At 39.6% G+C, this 15,675-nt stretch overlaps 1 protein-coding gene across 3 annotated transcripts in view; it reads left to right on the forward strand.

The window, feature by feature from the left end:
* The first annotated feature begins 8,026 nt into the window (after window positions 1-8,026).
* Window positions 8,027-15,675, forward strand: part of LOC140464616 (poly(A)-specific ribonuclease PARN-like) — a 173,298-nt gene continuing 165,649 nt past the window's right edge. For all 3 annotated transcript variants that reach the window (XR_011954947.1, XM_072559918.1, XM_072559917.1), the window contains exons 1-2: window positions 8,027-8,117; window positions 15,094-15,171. Coding sequence is in view for 2 of the 3 variants with exons in the window: in XM_072559918.1 (XP_072416019.1) it covers window positions 8,099-8,117; window positions 15,094-15,171 (97 nt within the window). In the remaining variant the exon portion in view is untranslated. The remainder of the gene's footprint in view (window positions 8,118-15,093; window positions 15,172-15,675) is intronic.

Raw genomic sequence — 15,675 nt, forward strand, 5'->3', positions numbered from 1 at the left:
GGTTTGCTTGCTGAGTTTGAAGGTTCATTTCCAGACCTTTCTTAACCCTACTAGGTAACATCTTCAGTGGGCCTCAGGCAAAGCAATGCTGAAAATTCCTGCTTTCTATTTATATGTTTGGGTTTCTTTGGGTTGGTGATGTCATTTCAACCCAAAGAAACCCAAACATATAAATAGAAAGCAGGAATTTTGAGCATTGCTTCACCTGAGGCCCACTGAAATCGTTACCTAGTAGGGTAACAAAAGGTCTGGAAATTAACCTTCAAGCTCAGCAAGCAAACCTACATCCAAAACCTCAACCTGAGCTACAAATCTTCTCAAAACTGAAGAAAGACTGCTGTAAAAATCTGGTGAAATCTGAAACAAAAACAGAAATTGAAGGAAAAACTCAGCAGGTTTGGCAGTATGTGCAGAGGAAAAGCAGAATTTCGAATTTCCAATGACTCTTCAAATTGTTGGCACTCGGCTGGAAATGCTGGAAATAGTCAGCAGCTCCAGCAGCAACAATAAAGAGTAAAACAGAGTTAATATTTCAGGTCCATGACTTTTCATGACGAAGAAATGTTAGAAATACCCCACCGGTGCCACTTAGTGTCTCCTATCTTCCATCTGTATTACAGATGTTAACATTTTGCTGATTTCTTTTTTTCCCCATTTACTTCTATAAAACCTATATATCTACAAATCATCCCAGTTTTGAAGAAAGACCGTGACCTGAGACGTTACTTCTCCCTCCACAGATGCTGCCAGATCTACTGAGTACTTCCAGTATACTCTGGCTGTATCTTGGATTTGTGCAGCTGCTCTATTTTGCTATGGTCTTTATGTGATATTTTCCATCGACAAAACCCTTTATAGTCAGTGGAATACTTTTGAACAGTTATGATTGTTACAATGTCATATAGTAACCATTATAAAGAAGGAACAACAGCATTTAATTATAGGACAGTAATACCTTACAAACAGCAACAAGCTGATAATCTGAAAATCTTGTTGTTGCTCGAGGGATAATCATTGGGTAATATACAAGGAATATGGCTCTCTTATTCCATGTTCTTTTTTGAGGTTGTACCATGAGATCTTGTTCAAAAAAGGCACTTCCAATAAGTACTTGCCGGAATTTTCAGCCAGAAGTGCTGAATTGATGATCAATCTTGGCCTCCTCCAGCATTACAGATAACAGTTTTCAGCCAATTCAATTCATTCCATGTAGTATCAAGAAACGGTTGGAGGCACTGGACACTGAAAAGACTATGGGCCCCAACAACATTCCAGCAACAGTACTGAAGACCTGCACTCCAGAACTTTGCTACTCCCCGAGCCAAGTTGTTCCAGTGCAGCTACAGCACTGGCATCTATCCGACAATGTGAAAAATAGCCCAGGTATGTCTGTACACAACAGAAGGACAAGTCCAACCTGGTTAATTATCTCACCATCAATCTACTCCCAATCATCAGTAATGCTATGGAAGGTGTCATCAACAATGCTATCAAGCAGCACCTGCTCAGCAATAACCTGTTCAGCGATGCTTAGTTTGAGTCCCGCCAGGACCACTCAGCTCCTGACCTCACTACAGCCTTGGTTCAAACACAGACAAAAGAGCTGAATTCCAGTGGTGAGGAGGGAGTGATAGCCCATGACATCAGGGCCACATTTGATCAAGGGTGGCATCAAAGATCCCAAGCAAAACTGGAATTAATGGGAAGTGGTGGAAACTCTCTACTGGTTGGAGTCATACCTGACACACAGGAATTGTAGTTTTTTGTTGTTGGAGATCACTCATCTCAGGTCCAGGATATCTCTGCACCAGCTCCTCAGGATGGTGTCTGAGGTCCAACCATCTTCAGCAGCCCCATCAATGACCCTCCCTTCACATAAAGCTGGAAGTGAGGATGTTCACCAATGATTGCATATTATTCAGCACCATTCATGACTGTTTGGATACTGAAGCAGTCAATGTTTAAATGCAACAAAGTTTAGATAGTAATCAGGCTTAAGTTGACAAGTGGCAAATAACATTCATGCCACACAAATGCCAGCAATCATCATCTCCAAAAAGAGACAATCTAACCATCATCCCTCGACATTCAACGGTGTCATTATTTTTGAATCGCCCACTATCAACATCCTGGAAACGTACCATTGACAGGAAACTCAACTTCACTCACCATATAAACACAGTGGCAACAAGAGCTGGTCAAAGGCTAGGAATACTGCAATGAGTAACTCACCTCCTGAGCATCCAAAACCTGCTCACAAGGCACAAGTCAGCGCCACTGACTTGTAACGGAATACTCCCCACTTACCCAGATGAGGGCTGCACCAATAGTGCAGGAAAATCGACATTTCAGGCAAAAGCCCTTCATCAGGAATGAGGATGAAGGACTTTTGCCAGAAACATTGATTTTCCTGCTCCTCAGATGCTGCCTGACCTGCTGTGCTTTTCAAGCACCAGTCTAATCTTGACTCTAATCTCCAATATCTACAGTACTTACCTCCGCCTGGCTGTAGCAATAGCACCATCTAGGACAAATCAGCCTGCTTTATTGGCACCACAACCACAAACATCCACTCCTTCCATCACTGACACCAGTAGCAGCAGTGTGTACTGTCTACAAGATGCACTGTAAAAAGTTGCCAAAGATCCTTAGACAGTACATTCCAATAGACAATAGACAATAGGTGCAAGAGTAGGCCATTCAGCCCTTTGAGCCTGCACCGCCATTCAATATGATCATGGCTGATTATTCCTAATCAGTATCCTCTTCCTGCCTTATCTCCATAACCCTTGATTCCACTATCTTTGAGAGCTCTATCCAACTCTTTCTTAAATGAATCCAGAGACTGGGCCTCCACTGCCCTCTGGGGCAGAGCATTCCACACAGCCACCACTTTCTGGGTGAAGAAGTTTCTCCTCATCTCTGTCCTAAATGGTCTATTCCAAATCCATGACCAATTCCACCTAGGACAAGAGCAGCAGATACTTGGGAATTCCATCATCTGCAAGTTCCCCTCAAGCTACCTCACCATCCTGACTTGGAAATATATAACATTCGTTCATTGTCGCTGGGTCAAAATCCTGGAATTTCTACCCTAAACACATTGCAGGTCTACCTACATCACATGGACTGCAGCAGTTCAAGAAGACAACCGCCTTTTCAAGACCAACAAGGGACGAGCAATAAATGCTGGCCCAGCCAGTGATGCTGAGGTCGCATGAATGAATAAATAAAATAAAATTACCTGAAGTAACAAATGAACCCTTTATCTTTTGACTGAGGGTCAAAAGTGCTGCCTAACGAGTAATATACCATAAACAGTAATATATGCGAATGAAGTCAGCAGGATTTTAAATTAACAGTCGATAAATTAATTCACATGTTAGTGTTTCATCAGAGACACCATGTTTCTTTTTAATTGGGGTCCATTTCTTTACTCATTAATTGCAAGATGAGTCTAGGAGCTGTCAATCAGGTTAGTTACAGAGCAAAACTGAAGCTTACCAGAACCAATCAGGCATTAATTTTTCCCACTACTGGGTGTGGCAAATATGTGGCAAAAAATGTAACGTCAGCTTATGATTTCTGGAATCATACACAGCATTTATTTCACAAAAATATAAGAATCATAAGAAATAGGAGCAGAAATTCTTCCTTAAGCCCAAAGAGCTTGCTCAACTATTCAATTAGATTGTGGCTAATTTGACAGTCTTAACCACACTTTCCTGCCTGTCCTCTCATAATCTGCTACACCCTTGTCACTTAAAAATATATTAAGTCAGTATTGAAAAGCTTTTAATATGGAGGCTTTTAATGCCTTCTCATTCTAAACTGTAAAACTTATAATTTAGGTCGACTGACTATGGCAAGTCATAATACATAATGTATTTAAAAATGCATTTTTCTAAACACCTTCCTTATAATAAAACAAAATCTATGCTGTCACTGACAAGAAGGCAAAATGAATCAAATTATTCTTACTGTACTCCTGTCCTACCTAACTTTTTTTTAAAAAGTCCATACTTATTTTACCTTTGTAAAAAAAGACAGTGACATGATTAGATTACATTACATTACTTACAGTGTGGAAACAGGCCCTTCGGCCCAACAAGTCCACACCGACCTGCCGAAGTGCAACCCATCCTGACCCATTCCCCTACATTTACCCCTTAACCTAACACTATGGGCAATTTAGCATGGCCAATTCACCTAACCTGCACATTTTTGGACTGTGGGAGGAAACCGGAGCACCCGGAGGAAACCCACGCAGACACGGGGAGAGTGTGCAAACTCCACACAGTTTCCTCATGTTTCCTCAAACCTTGTTGTGAAGTCCAATTAAAATTGAGCCACAGCAAAATCTTTAGAGTTAAACAAAGTGGGATTCGTTACTGCATTCAAAACATTGATGGGAATGCTTTGTGACAAACATTCACATACACACACACACCGTGCACACACACACCCACCCACACACACACACACACACACACACACACACACACATATGCATCCAAGGAAGAAGGGAAAGGGAAGGAGAGAAGTTACACATTATTTAAAATCAAAGACATTAAAGACAAATCAAATGGTGATACAATTAGTTATGTGAATTAGAAGTTTCCATGATGCTCAATATAGATAAATTTAAAGTATGCAGCTCTTTGAATGATACATGTGCAGGCTCATATTGGCTGTTCAACTGATATATGGCCATTCCTGGGGTGATGTTCCTTCATCAGGTAATTTTATTTTTGTGGTGAGTACTGTTGCTGTCATGACTGTTGTTACTGATGCTTTGTCCTGGTGGGGGAATGGCGGACCACTGGGACTAATGGTCATTCTGTGCTTTCTCAGTTCATCAGGTCTTCCTCATCAATTGTCTGCAGTGAAGGAGCGGCTTGTCTTGCTGTATACAAGTATTTATGCGGAGAAAGTGAGGATTGCAGATGCTGGAGATCAGAGCTGAAAACGTGTTGCTGGAAAAGCGCAGCAGGTCAGGCAGCATCCAAGGAACAGGAGAATCGACGTTTCGGGCATAAGCCCTTCTTCAGGAATGAAGAAGGGCTCATGCCCGAAACGTCGATTCTCCTGTTCCTTTGATGCTGCCTGACCTGCTGCGCTTTTCCAGCAACACGTTTTCAGCTACATGTATTTATGTCCTCAGTTGAAACCATAGAGCGGGTCATTCATATTCAGCAAGTATAATAAGATGGTAACTGCCCTACACTATCACCAAGTTGCTACTTGGGCTGACTTTTGTTGAGATTTTTGAATTTTTGCACACTGATTGGCTCTGGCAATGATCTGACAGCGTTATCAAAATGAAATGCGGCTTTTTGTCATTCCACCTCAATTTGACACTCACTGCTGTTACGACTTCTGGTCTCTGCTTTTTTTACTTATTAGAAGAATAGTTTGCGTGCAGTGTGACATTAGTTATTGGACTGGACAACTTTCCATGCCTTCAGTAAATGTGTTTCTCCATTCCAGGATTGTCTTGCACACACTTGTATCAGAATAGTTCAAACTTTTGGAAACCTTCATTGCCACCTGAGCCTTTCCATTTGACTGGGGATATGTGAGATGTGGTGTCAATTGTTTATGAAGTGGCTGAATTCTTCACTTGTTAACTGTGGGCCTTTGTCACTCATTTAAATGTCTGAAATATTGTTAACAACTGGAATTTACTTCCAGAATTCCACAATGTCACTGGTAAAGGTTGATGTCAGCTGGTCTAATTCATAATACACAGGTAAGTAGTCATAGTGGTGTAGCCATATAGGTGATGAGACAATCATCTCCTGCAAAATTAATGTGGGCTCCTCTGATCTTCATCCATGGTCTTTTGACAATGTAATGAGTCATGAGTGGCACTTTAGCTTGCTTAGTGTGGTATTTCTTTCAATGCACTACCATGATTGATGTGGTTGTTAATCTCATTGCTTTGTAGAATCCCACTGTCAGTGAAGCACGTCTCTTGCCTTTTCAGAGTAGACGTCAGCTGGTTGATGGTTTGCATGGATGTGCTTCATCATCTCTTTTCCCAGCTCCTTTGAGCTAATTACTTTCATTTCATTTGCAGATGATGACATTTTGGAATATTCCTTCACTGCTATACACTCTCTTAAAGAAACAGATATGGTCCTGATGAAGGAGCGCTCCGAAAGCTTGTACTTCCAAATAAACCTGTTGGACTATTACCTAGTCTTGTGTTATTTTTAACTTAATGGGCTCAGGCCATCGTTTCATCACCGCATGTTGTCACATATTTGTTTGAGCAAGATGCTTGTCTTTCAAATTCAATATCTTTATAAACACACGTCAGGCAATCACTCCAAACTTCTTTCAGCTGTGGTGAGAGGATTTTTTTCTTAATCTCTACTACGGCACAGTGACTCAGCAGTTAGCACTGCTGCATCACAGGGCCAGTGACCTTGGTTCAATTCCAACCTCAGGCAACTGTCTGTGGAGAGTGTGCACATTCTTCCCACGTCTGAGTGGGTTTCCTCTGGGTGCTCCAGTTTCCTCCCATGCTCCAAAGATGTGCAGGTTAGAGGTATTGGCTATGCTAAATTGCCCATAGTGTCCAAGACTGTAGGTGAAGTGGATTAGCCATGGGGAATGCAGGGTTATCGGGATAATGTAGGGGGCTGAGTCTGGCTAGGATGCTCTTTGGAGAGTCAGTGTGGACTTGTTGGGCTGAATGACCTGTTTCCATATTATAGGGATCCTATTCTATGATTTGGAACCACAGTTCTTTCTTTTCTCAGTTTCATTTGTCCTCTTGGGGTGAATATCATTCCATCATACCCACAATCACTTCATTTTCAGTTCGCCATCTTGAGCAACTTCACTTGGACCTGCAAACCACATTGTGCATGGCACCAGTACCTATTTGAAACTTGCACTCCCTCTGTAGTCATCATTCTAACAGTCACAAATCTTTAGATCTTACAATGCAAACCTGTTATCAGAAGCATCATGTCATTTCTTTAGCAGCCATCTTCACTGATTTGTTTTGCTTCTTTCCAGTTAGACACTTGTGTGCAAAGTGATTCAGCTTCTTTCAGTTAGAGCACAACTTTTCCTATTCGGGCATGCTTCCTTTTCTTTTGTTTAGCCTTCTGCAATATTTACAATGCATACTCTACCAATGTCCTTCAAAATATGCATGTAAGATTCTGCTGGCCCTTATATGAATGTTTCTTTTTTAAATTTCCTTTAGATTGTTCTAATTAAGCCTTGACTATTTCTCAGCATAATTCTAAGCCTTGTCCATTATCCAATTAATAACTCTCCAGCTGATGATTGACAACAGAGCTTGAGCACATATGAGTAACTTTGTTGAGTGTTTCTGTTGTCTGAGCTGAGATGAGATCTGTGCGGGATCTCTTAGGCCTCTGACAATCTTATCTGATTGATAATTTTCAGCATACTGGGGCACTACCGTTTTAAGAGAGTGCCCTTACATTGTGAAGCATTTACACAGGCAGTATCATCAGAAATGCAGGTGTAAGATTCTAACTTACAGAGTTGTTATTTGCAAGGACAAATGAATCAAGAGTGAACATTTTGAGCATATACAGTGACGACATCAGATTTGAAAGTGTTGGAGAATAGTACTTGACAAGAGAGAGGGATTATTTGCAATAAGCTAGCAAGGGTGTCAGCTAGGAGAAGGCGAGGAGCCGTTTAGTGGGGACAAGGTCACATGAGCAGGATTTTTGCATGGTTGTTCTATTCTTTAGAAGAAGCATAAGAATACAATACACTGCCTCAACGTCAATTGACAAACAGTAAAAGTACTCCTTTTGGAAAGCCATAACTAAGGGTGACCTAAGCCACAAAACTTATAAAATTAAATCATATTCTATTTAGATATAATGATAGTATAAGAAGGTTTTAAACAACAATACAGATGTATATTAATCCTGAACTTATAGTGCTCTGAGGAGACAGAGTTCTACCCTGAGTGACCCTTAACCACGTGTTTGACATGTTCACCGGATGTGAATGCGTTGTCGAAGTTAAAGGTCAAAGGTTGACGGTAGCGGTGTTGTTCCTGTGTGTCGTGTGTGTGAGGTTTGTCTGGGCAGCCATGGAGATCACTAGGCAGAGTAAGTCCGAGAGGGGGGTGAGCCCTTGGGTTCTGGGTTATCGGGTTAACAGGGCAGTCAGGGAGTGTGGAGAGTGCGGATGTGATCAAGCCCAAGCGGTTAGGGCCATTTTGGAGGTAAAGCTTCATTCCGGGTGTCAGGCCGGAGTGTTCGGGTGAATCCACAGCCCTGTGTGGGTGGGGGGTGGGGGGGATGAGGTCGGTTTTAAGGACTTGTTGACGGGGTTTGGTGGAATGGGGAAAGTGATAATATACCCACGTCTGTCTCTGCACATGCGAACTGGCTGCTCTCTCCAGTGGAGTCAACGTTTGGGAAGTGCAAGCTACCCGCATTTCTTGTGCCTCAATGCTCTTTAGCCACCAACTGAGCAGTTACTGTAAAGACTCTGCTTGATGTTTCCACCCTTTTTACATTTGACTGTACAAAGGGCAGTTGCTGAATCAGGCTTAAAGCTTCATTGCACCTACCGTAAAAGAAAGACATGCTGTTATATAACGTTTTTTTTCACAGTCTCAAGGCATCTTTAAGTTCTTTGTAGCCCACTGAGTATTTCTTTGTGTGTAATCTTCGTTTCAATGTTCAGGATTATGTGAAATTCCTCTGACTTACACTTTGTGTAAAGCTGATTTTTTTTTTGCAAGTAAGATGTATAATGTCACCTGCAAATACTGGTTCCCAAGTTATTTTGTTTTCTGCAAATACAAAATCTGAATCAAAGGTGCTGCTGTAAGAACTTTTCTGGCTTTTATTCCACTGCTGCAAACCTTTCCTTTGATCATTTGCTATGAAAAGTTTAATTATCAAACTGTCCACTTGCTCCCTTATTTGCACATATAGACTGGATAATGTGTTTGATCTGAACAATGCAAAATAATGAATGGATTGTAGCATTTTAAAAATGCATTGACATAATACCACTCATGATCTTGATCTTTTGAAGTGCTTTCAAGTAACTTAACTAATTTTGAAATATAGTCTCTATTGTAATATTGAAAAGGTGGCAGCCAATTTGCACACTGTTATTCTACAAACTGTAAGAAGACAGTGGCCTGAAAGTCTACCATATTATTGTTGAGGGATTCATGTTGGTGAGGGCACTGAGCGGACTACCCTGCTCTTTGAAATAATGCAATGAGATCTTTCTCATTCATCTAAGAGTGCTGACAACCTTGCCAGTTAGCAAAAGACTGGCAGAACCATGGATGCTGGAAACCAAAAAAAAAGCTGTAAAATGGCAGTATCTGTGGAGAGAAATCAGTTAACATTTTCAAATCCAGTGATCTTTCTTCAGAAGTAGACTTAGTGTTAACTAGGACAAACCAATAATCTCTCTCTGATTCAGGTGAGCATGTTCCACTTTGCTCCGCAGCTGAAAACAGAGTCTACTTCTTTCCTCCACGAATATTATGATAGAAATGAGTAGCTGAGCATTTGGTCTGAATATTATATGTTTTCTTGACACTTTAATAAAATGAAGGTCAAATTCCTGCTTGTCTTGAAATAATTGCTCTAATATTTGGGTTTCTGTTTGTATAGTAAGTTGACAAGATGCTAGTCAGCCATTGCTATGATGTAGTACATTTTGAAAATTTCAAGGATCTTTCTATGCCTTTGTAACTGGTGGAGCTGGCAATTGATCTAAATGTTCATTTGTTTGGCTTAAATTCTTATTGTACAAATTGGCAAACCTAATTTCTACCCTGGGGAAAAAGATGTTAGCTATTCACCATATGTATGCTATATGATTTTATAAACCACTATGAGGTCATTCCTTAGTCCCTGATGCTCCAGGGAAAATAGCCCCAGTCTAGTCAGCATATCCCTCCAACACCAGTGACATCCTTGTACAGAAAAAGTTTCTGAACTCTATCAAGTTTAACAGCCTCTTCCCTATAACAGCAGGACCAGAATTGGACGCTGTGTATTCCAATAGTGGCCTAACTAATCACCTGTACAGCCACAACATGACCTTCCAACTCCTATGCTCAATACTCTGACCAGTAAAGGCAAGCATACCAAATGCCATCTTCACTATCCTGTCCATGTGCGACTCCACTTTGAAGGAACTATGAACCTGTGCTCCAAGGTGTCTTTGTTCAGCAACACTGCCCAGCACTTTACCATTAAGTGTATAAATCCAGCCCTGATTTGCCTTACCAAGATGCAACACCTCACATTTATCTACATTAAATTCCATCTGCCACTCATTGGCCCATCTGATGGATGTTAAGTTTGAGATTACTTGATTATGAAAACCAAAAACAATCAATCATTTTGGGTGCAATGCAAGAAAATGGTGTTGAGGTAGAAGATCAGCCATGATTTCATTGAAGAGTTTGCTTGGAGGACTGAGAAGCTTACTCCTGTTTTTATTTATTTTGTTCTTACAATTTCTCCTTCCATGACTCAGGAGAATAGTTTATCAGATGACTAAAGGCTTGGTCCAAGAGGAATGTTTTAGGAATTTTCATAGATTATAGGTAAAAATTCCAGAGCTTGAAGTCTAGACAACTGATGGCACAACCATTGTTGGAATAGTTAGTCATGGCCGATCATGAGAGGCTAGATTTAGAGGAGTACAGATATGAGAATTATGGGAGGTTAGAAGTAGAAGCAGAGGCAAGTCTATGGCAAGAGTGAAGACATGGATGAGAATCTTTTAAAATTACCATGTTGCTTGACTGAAATCCAATGTAGGCTAGTGAACATTGGGGTAATAATGGTACTGCCAAGTAAGTTCTCTTGCTCACTTTTTTGGAATGTTGTGTGAAGTTGGGCCATTTATCAATTGGCTCAGTAAAACTGAAAACCACTTTTTAGGATGTCACAATATGACGCACGTATCTCATTGCATTCAGATACAAAGGTTTTCAAAATGGAATTAGATGAATACTTATTCTTTCTCTAATTATGGATGCAAAGAAAAGGCAGAGATCAGCATGATTTCGTTTTGAAAGAACTTGTTGAGCTAGATGGTCTCTTGTGCTGTGCTATCCTGTGATAATTGTTAAATGGATAATTCATGCCATTTAGGAAAGCCAAGATTGAGGGGTGACCAAATAATGACTTGAAATCAGCAAAGGCCTAGAATAGCTATTGTCGAGAAAATAACACAAAAAATGGTTATTGGGAGCAGAAAAGCTGTAAATGAAAGTGGAAAGCAGCAGAAATGCTCAAGCCCTCAAATACCAAGGTCAAATGATAGAATAATATTTCTTTTCTTTTAAATTTAAGAACATACCTAAATGCATATAGCATTCACACCATGATAGATGAATTGATGGTGCCAGGCGAAGTAAAAGAATATGATTGGATTGGAAGTATGGAGGCATGGCCGCAGGGTGATCTTGGGAACAGACTATTAAAGGATATTCAAGACTTAAGGAAAAAAAAAGCAAAAAGGGAAAGGAGGTGGGGTAGAAGATGTGATCAGAGTGTATTAGTGAGAGACTCTCCAGTTGGAAGGTCAAAGTAGAATCTGTTTGTATGGAATTGGAAAAACAGAACGGGGCAGCAAATATTTGTGTTTTATAGGCCACTATCACGAATGGTAATGGTGTACACACTACAAGTCAGGAAATTAGAGACACATAGAGTGAGAAGAATGCAGCAACCGTGGGTTTCTCTAATCAGTATCTGGTCTGGATGAGTTAAATGCGCACCAGTACTTTGGAGGAAAGATTTCTGGATTGTGTTTTCTGACATAAACTTTGAGAAACCAATAGGGCATACGCTATTTAAAGTGTAGTATTATGCAATGAAAACAACTAATTAATCTTGCAATTGAGCTTTTATGGAATATTAACTGTTATATGTTAGAATTTTCCATTTACCCAGTTTGTAAAAAAGATATACTTAAATTTGAAATTAGTACCTCCAAATCAAGGGTAATTATGAAGGTGAGGTAGAAGTTGATTGTAGCTTATTGAGGAAAAACATACATTGAGATTTGACAGAGGATAGCGCATTGTCCAGTATTGGAAGAATTAAGACTTTGGTTTTCAAAGAATACATAATTCCAATATGGCAGAAAGACTCAACAGGAAAAGACCTGCCATGTATAAAAAGGAGTAAAAAATTTTAGTATCACTTCAGAGGAAAGGTTCACAAAGTCGGCAAAAACAGTTGTAAGTCTGAGAATTGTGATAATTTTAGAATTCAGCAAAGGAGGATTTAAAAAAAAGATGAATATGAATAGTAAAATTTTCAAATATGATTGTTTAAAAGGAAAAGGTTAGCAAAAGCAGATGTATATCCATGAAGACAGACACCCTGAAACGATTCCAATTCAAGGTTTTAGTGAGAGTGTATAACTTAAAAAAAAGTAGTTTTGGATAAATTGATGGGATAGGAAGTTGACAAATCACTGTGGTCCAATGACCTTCACTGAGTTTTGAACACTGCTTGTTAATTTAAGGAAGCATTGGCAATTGTCTTTCAAATTCCCACTCTACAATCGTGCCTACAAATTAAAAGGCTGAAAATGTATTTACGCTATTTAAGAAAGGGAGGCAAGAGAAAACGAGGAACTACAGAGCTGTCAGCCTGACACTACTGGTCTTGGAAAATGCGAGAATAAAGGATGTCATCGAGTCAGTGATGTATAGCACAGAAACAGACCCTTTGGTCCAACTCATCCATGCTGACCAGATATCCCAACCCAATTTAGTCCCACCTGGCCCATTATCCTTCTAAACCCTCCCTAATGGCTGCCTCCTACACTGTAGGGGTTCTGTGCCTCCTTGAAGAGGGATTAGGCAACCAGTTTATGGTTTTTTTTTTGGAAGCTGCTTGAAATCATACCACATGGAAGGTTGTCAACAAAGCAAAAGTGCATGGAATTAGGGCTAATACACTTGGCTGGATTGAAGATCGCTTAACAGGCAGAATGCTGATGGAAGGAATAAATCGATTTATTATCTTGTGTAACAAAAGTACTAGGTGTTTAATATTACTTGAGGGACTTTTTTGAAGGATTGTCAATTGAGAAATTTGCTTGCAGCTGTTTGAAATTTCTGGACTGGTTTCTTTCAGAGGTCATTGAAAGTTTACTATGGTCATTGGATGGAGATTTTCTTCAAGTATTCTTATGTGCAAAGAAATGGCATGACTGGTAGTTTGCACCCAACCCTGCTGGTGCTGTTTGAACAGTGGCTAGCTTGAGGGTATGCTTGTTTTATTCGGTGGAGTTAACTGAAAGTTAGTTAACAACCAGTGCTGCAAATCTCTTCTATTTCTGTAACGAAAGCCTTCTAGATCAGTTCGTGTGAAATCTTTTCTTTCTTTTGAAAGAGCTTCTCAAGATTGGTAATTCCTGAGTAAGACTTCGGAGGCCGCTGTGCGTAATTAGTGACTTGCTGTGAAGCTATGGTACACATTATCAACAGAATCTGGAACATCCTATGCTGCTCTTCTTTACCTTCAAAAATAACTCATTGACCAAAGTGTCTTAAATAAGAACCACAACTGCAGATGCTGTAAATCAGAAACAAAAACAGAAGTTGCATGAAAACCTCAGCAGGTCATGTAGCATCTGTAAAGAGCAATCAAAGTTAAGTTAACATTTTGGATCTGGTGACCCTTCCTCTGAGCTAAAGTGTCTCTGGCTTATTTTTTTGGAGGAAAAGAAAATCTCTATAGATAATTATTTTCTCTTTTTCTGAAGCGTGTGTATTCTGGTGATATTTAGAGGGATAAGCATTTATACTTCTAATGTTGCTGTCAGTAACATAAGTTAACATGCGCATCTTTGTTCCAAAAGTTTAGTTTTGACAAATCCATGAGTGGTTTTTCTCAAGAAACCTGATTTATTAATCTTTTTGCTTAACCTGATAGACCTAAGGTATATAATGCGTCATCTTAATAACTGAAAATATTTGTTTGCTGTGACCTGTGGAGTTGTAGGAATAAAATGACAGTGGACTTCCCCAGCCTTGGCTGTCCTACATACAATATTCCAGTTTGATCTAAACTGTTCTGTACAATTGAAGCAAAACTACTTTGCTCCTTTATGTAAATTCTCTTGTAGAGAAATGCAGATGCACCTTCCGAATCACTTGCTGCACCAGCTTTTAGTGACTTGTTGAAAAAGTCTCTCGCTGTTCAAGAAATACTGTACACCTCCATTCCTACAACGAAGTGGATAACCTCACACTTATCCACATTGTATTCCATCTGGCATGCCCTTGCATGTTCACTCAGCCAAACTAAATACCCCAGAAATCTCCTTGTATCCTTGTCACAACTTACATTCTCACCAAGTTTTGTAACATTTGCAAACTGTGAAATATTGCAATTGGTCCCCAAATCCAAATCATTGGTGTAAATTGTGAAACACAAGGAATGGATAGCAGAGATGAAGAAAGGAGATTTTCCCCTCCCTGTGCAGACTAGAACGGAGGGACAGTGTGTCAGAATAAAAGGCAAGCCATTCAAGATTGAAGAATTTATTCACCCAGAGGATAGTGAATCTTTGTAATTCTCTACAAAGGCTATGGAAGCTTTTTATGTCAATTGAAGATGTGGATTGTTCATTAGCTAGCTATGAATGGCATAAAAGCATTCAGAGGATGGGAATATAGCATGGAGGATGCGTTGCATAGATTATCTGTCATGATCTAAATTGGTGGAGCTGATGCAAAAGATGGAATAGCCTACTCCTGTACTTGTGTTCCTAGTTATGAAATAGAGACCACTACTAATTATGATAATCATTGATAAATATATTAAGTTCAACACTATCTTCTTTAATCTAAAATGTGATTTGTATGAAGAACTCATGACCACATGGATTAACAGAGGTAATTAGCATAGATGCATTTAAATGAGGTCTGAAAGAAACAATTATAAATTTTATGGAGTGAAGTGAAGATGAAAAAGGATAAGGTTGATACATCTCAAACTTTGGAATGACCCTATTGGACTGAGTGGTCTGCACTTGTATTATAAATACAAATTAATTGTGGTTTCTCAACAGATTTTAAGGAGCGCCTAAATCTAATATATGAAGCTATTGAAGAAGCTGATTTTCTGGCAATCGATGGAGAATTTTCAGGTAATGATTGGATGCCCAACAGTAACATGTAAAACCTTTTTTTTCTTTATTGTTCTGAGAAGAAATTTTAAATTTAATAGTTTCCTTGTGCATAGTTTCAATCCCCTGGTAACTTGTATGAATGAGACAGTGTTCTCCCTACATTCATATATTTATTAGGTTAAATGGTCTCTAATTACAGCTAGCAAATGCTTTTGTTACTGAGTAACTGCAGGTTTTAAATTGAAGCTCAAGAACTGTGAAGCAAAGGTGAGTATCTGGCCAAAGTCACTGGTCCCTTGGCATAATGGATCTTTTAATTTTAACCCATGTGCACTAATATTGGAGGCAGTTTGTAGAAACTGCTGAGAGAGGTTTTGTAACTGGAATTGTGTTGAAGGTATACGCGTTGTCACTATGAGAACCATTGGGTTTCCTTTGAATTATATAGTTAGTTACTCTAGTGATTTCAGTAAGGAGCGTGGAATCCAAGTAGATCATGTGAGGAATAAAGAAGCAGCATCA

Source organism: Chiloscyllium punctatum, chromosome 40 (assembly GCF_047496795.1).
Source record: "Chiloscyllium punctatum isolate Juve2018m chromosome 40, sChiPun1.3, whole genome shotgun sequence".
NCBI lineage: Eukaryota > Metazoa > Chordata > Chondrichthyes > Orectolobiformes > Hemiscylliidae > Chiloscyllium > Chiloscyllium punctatum.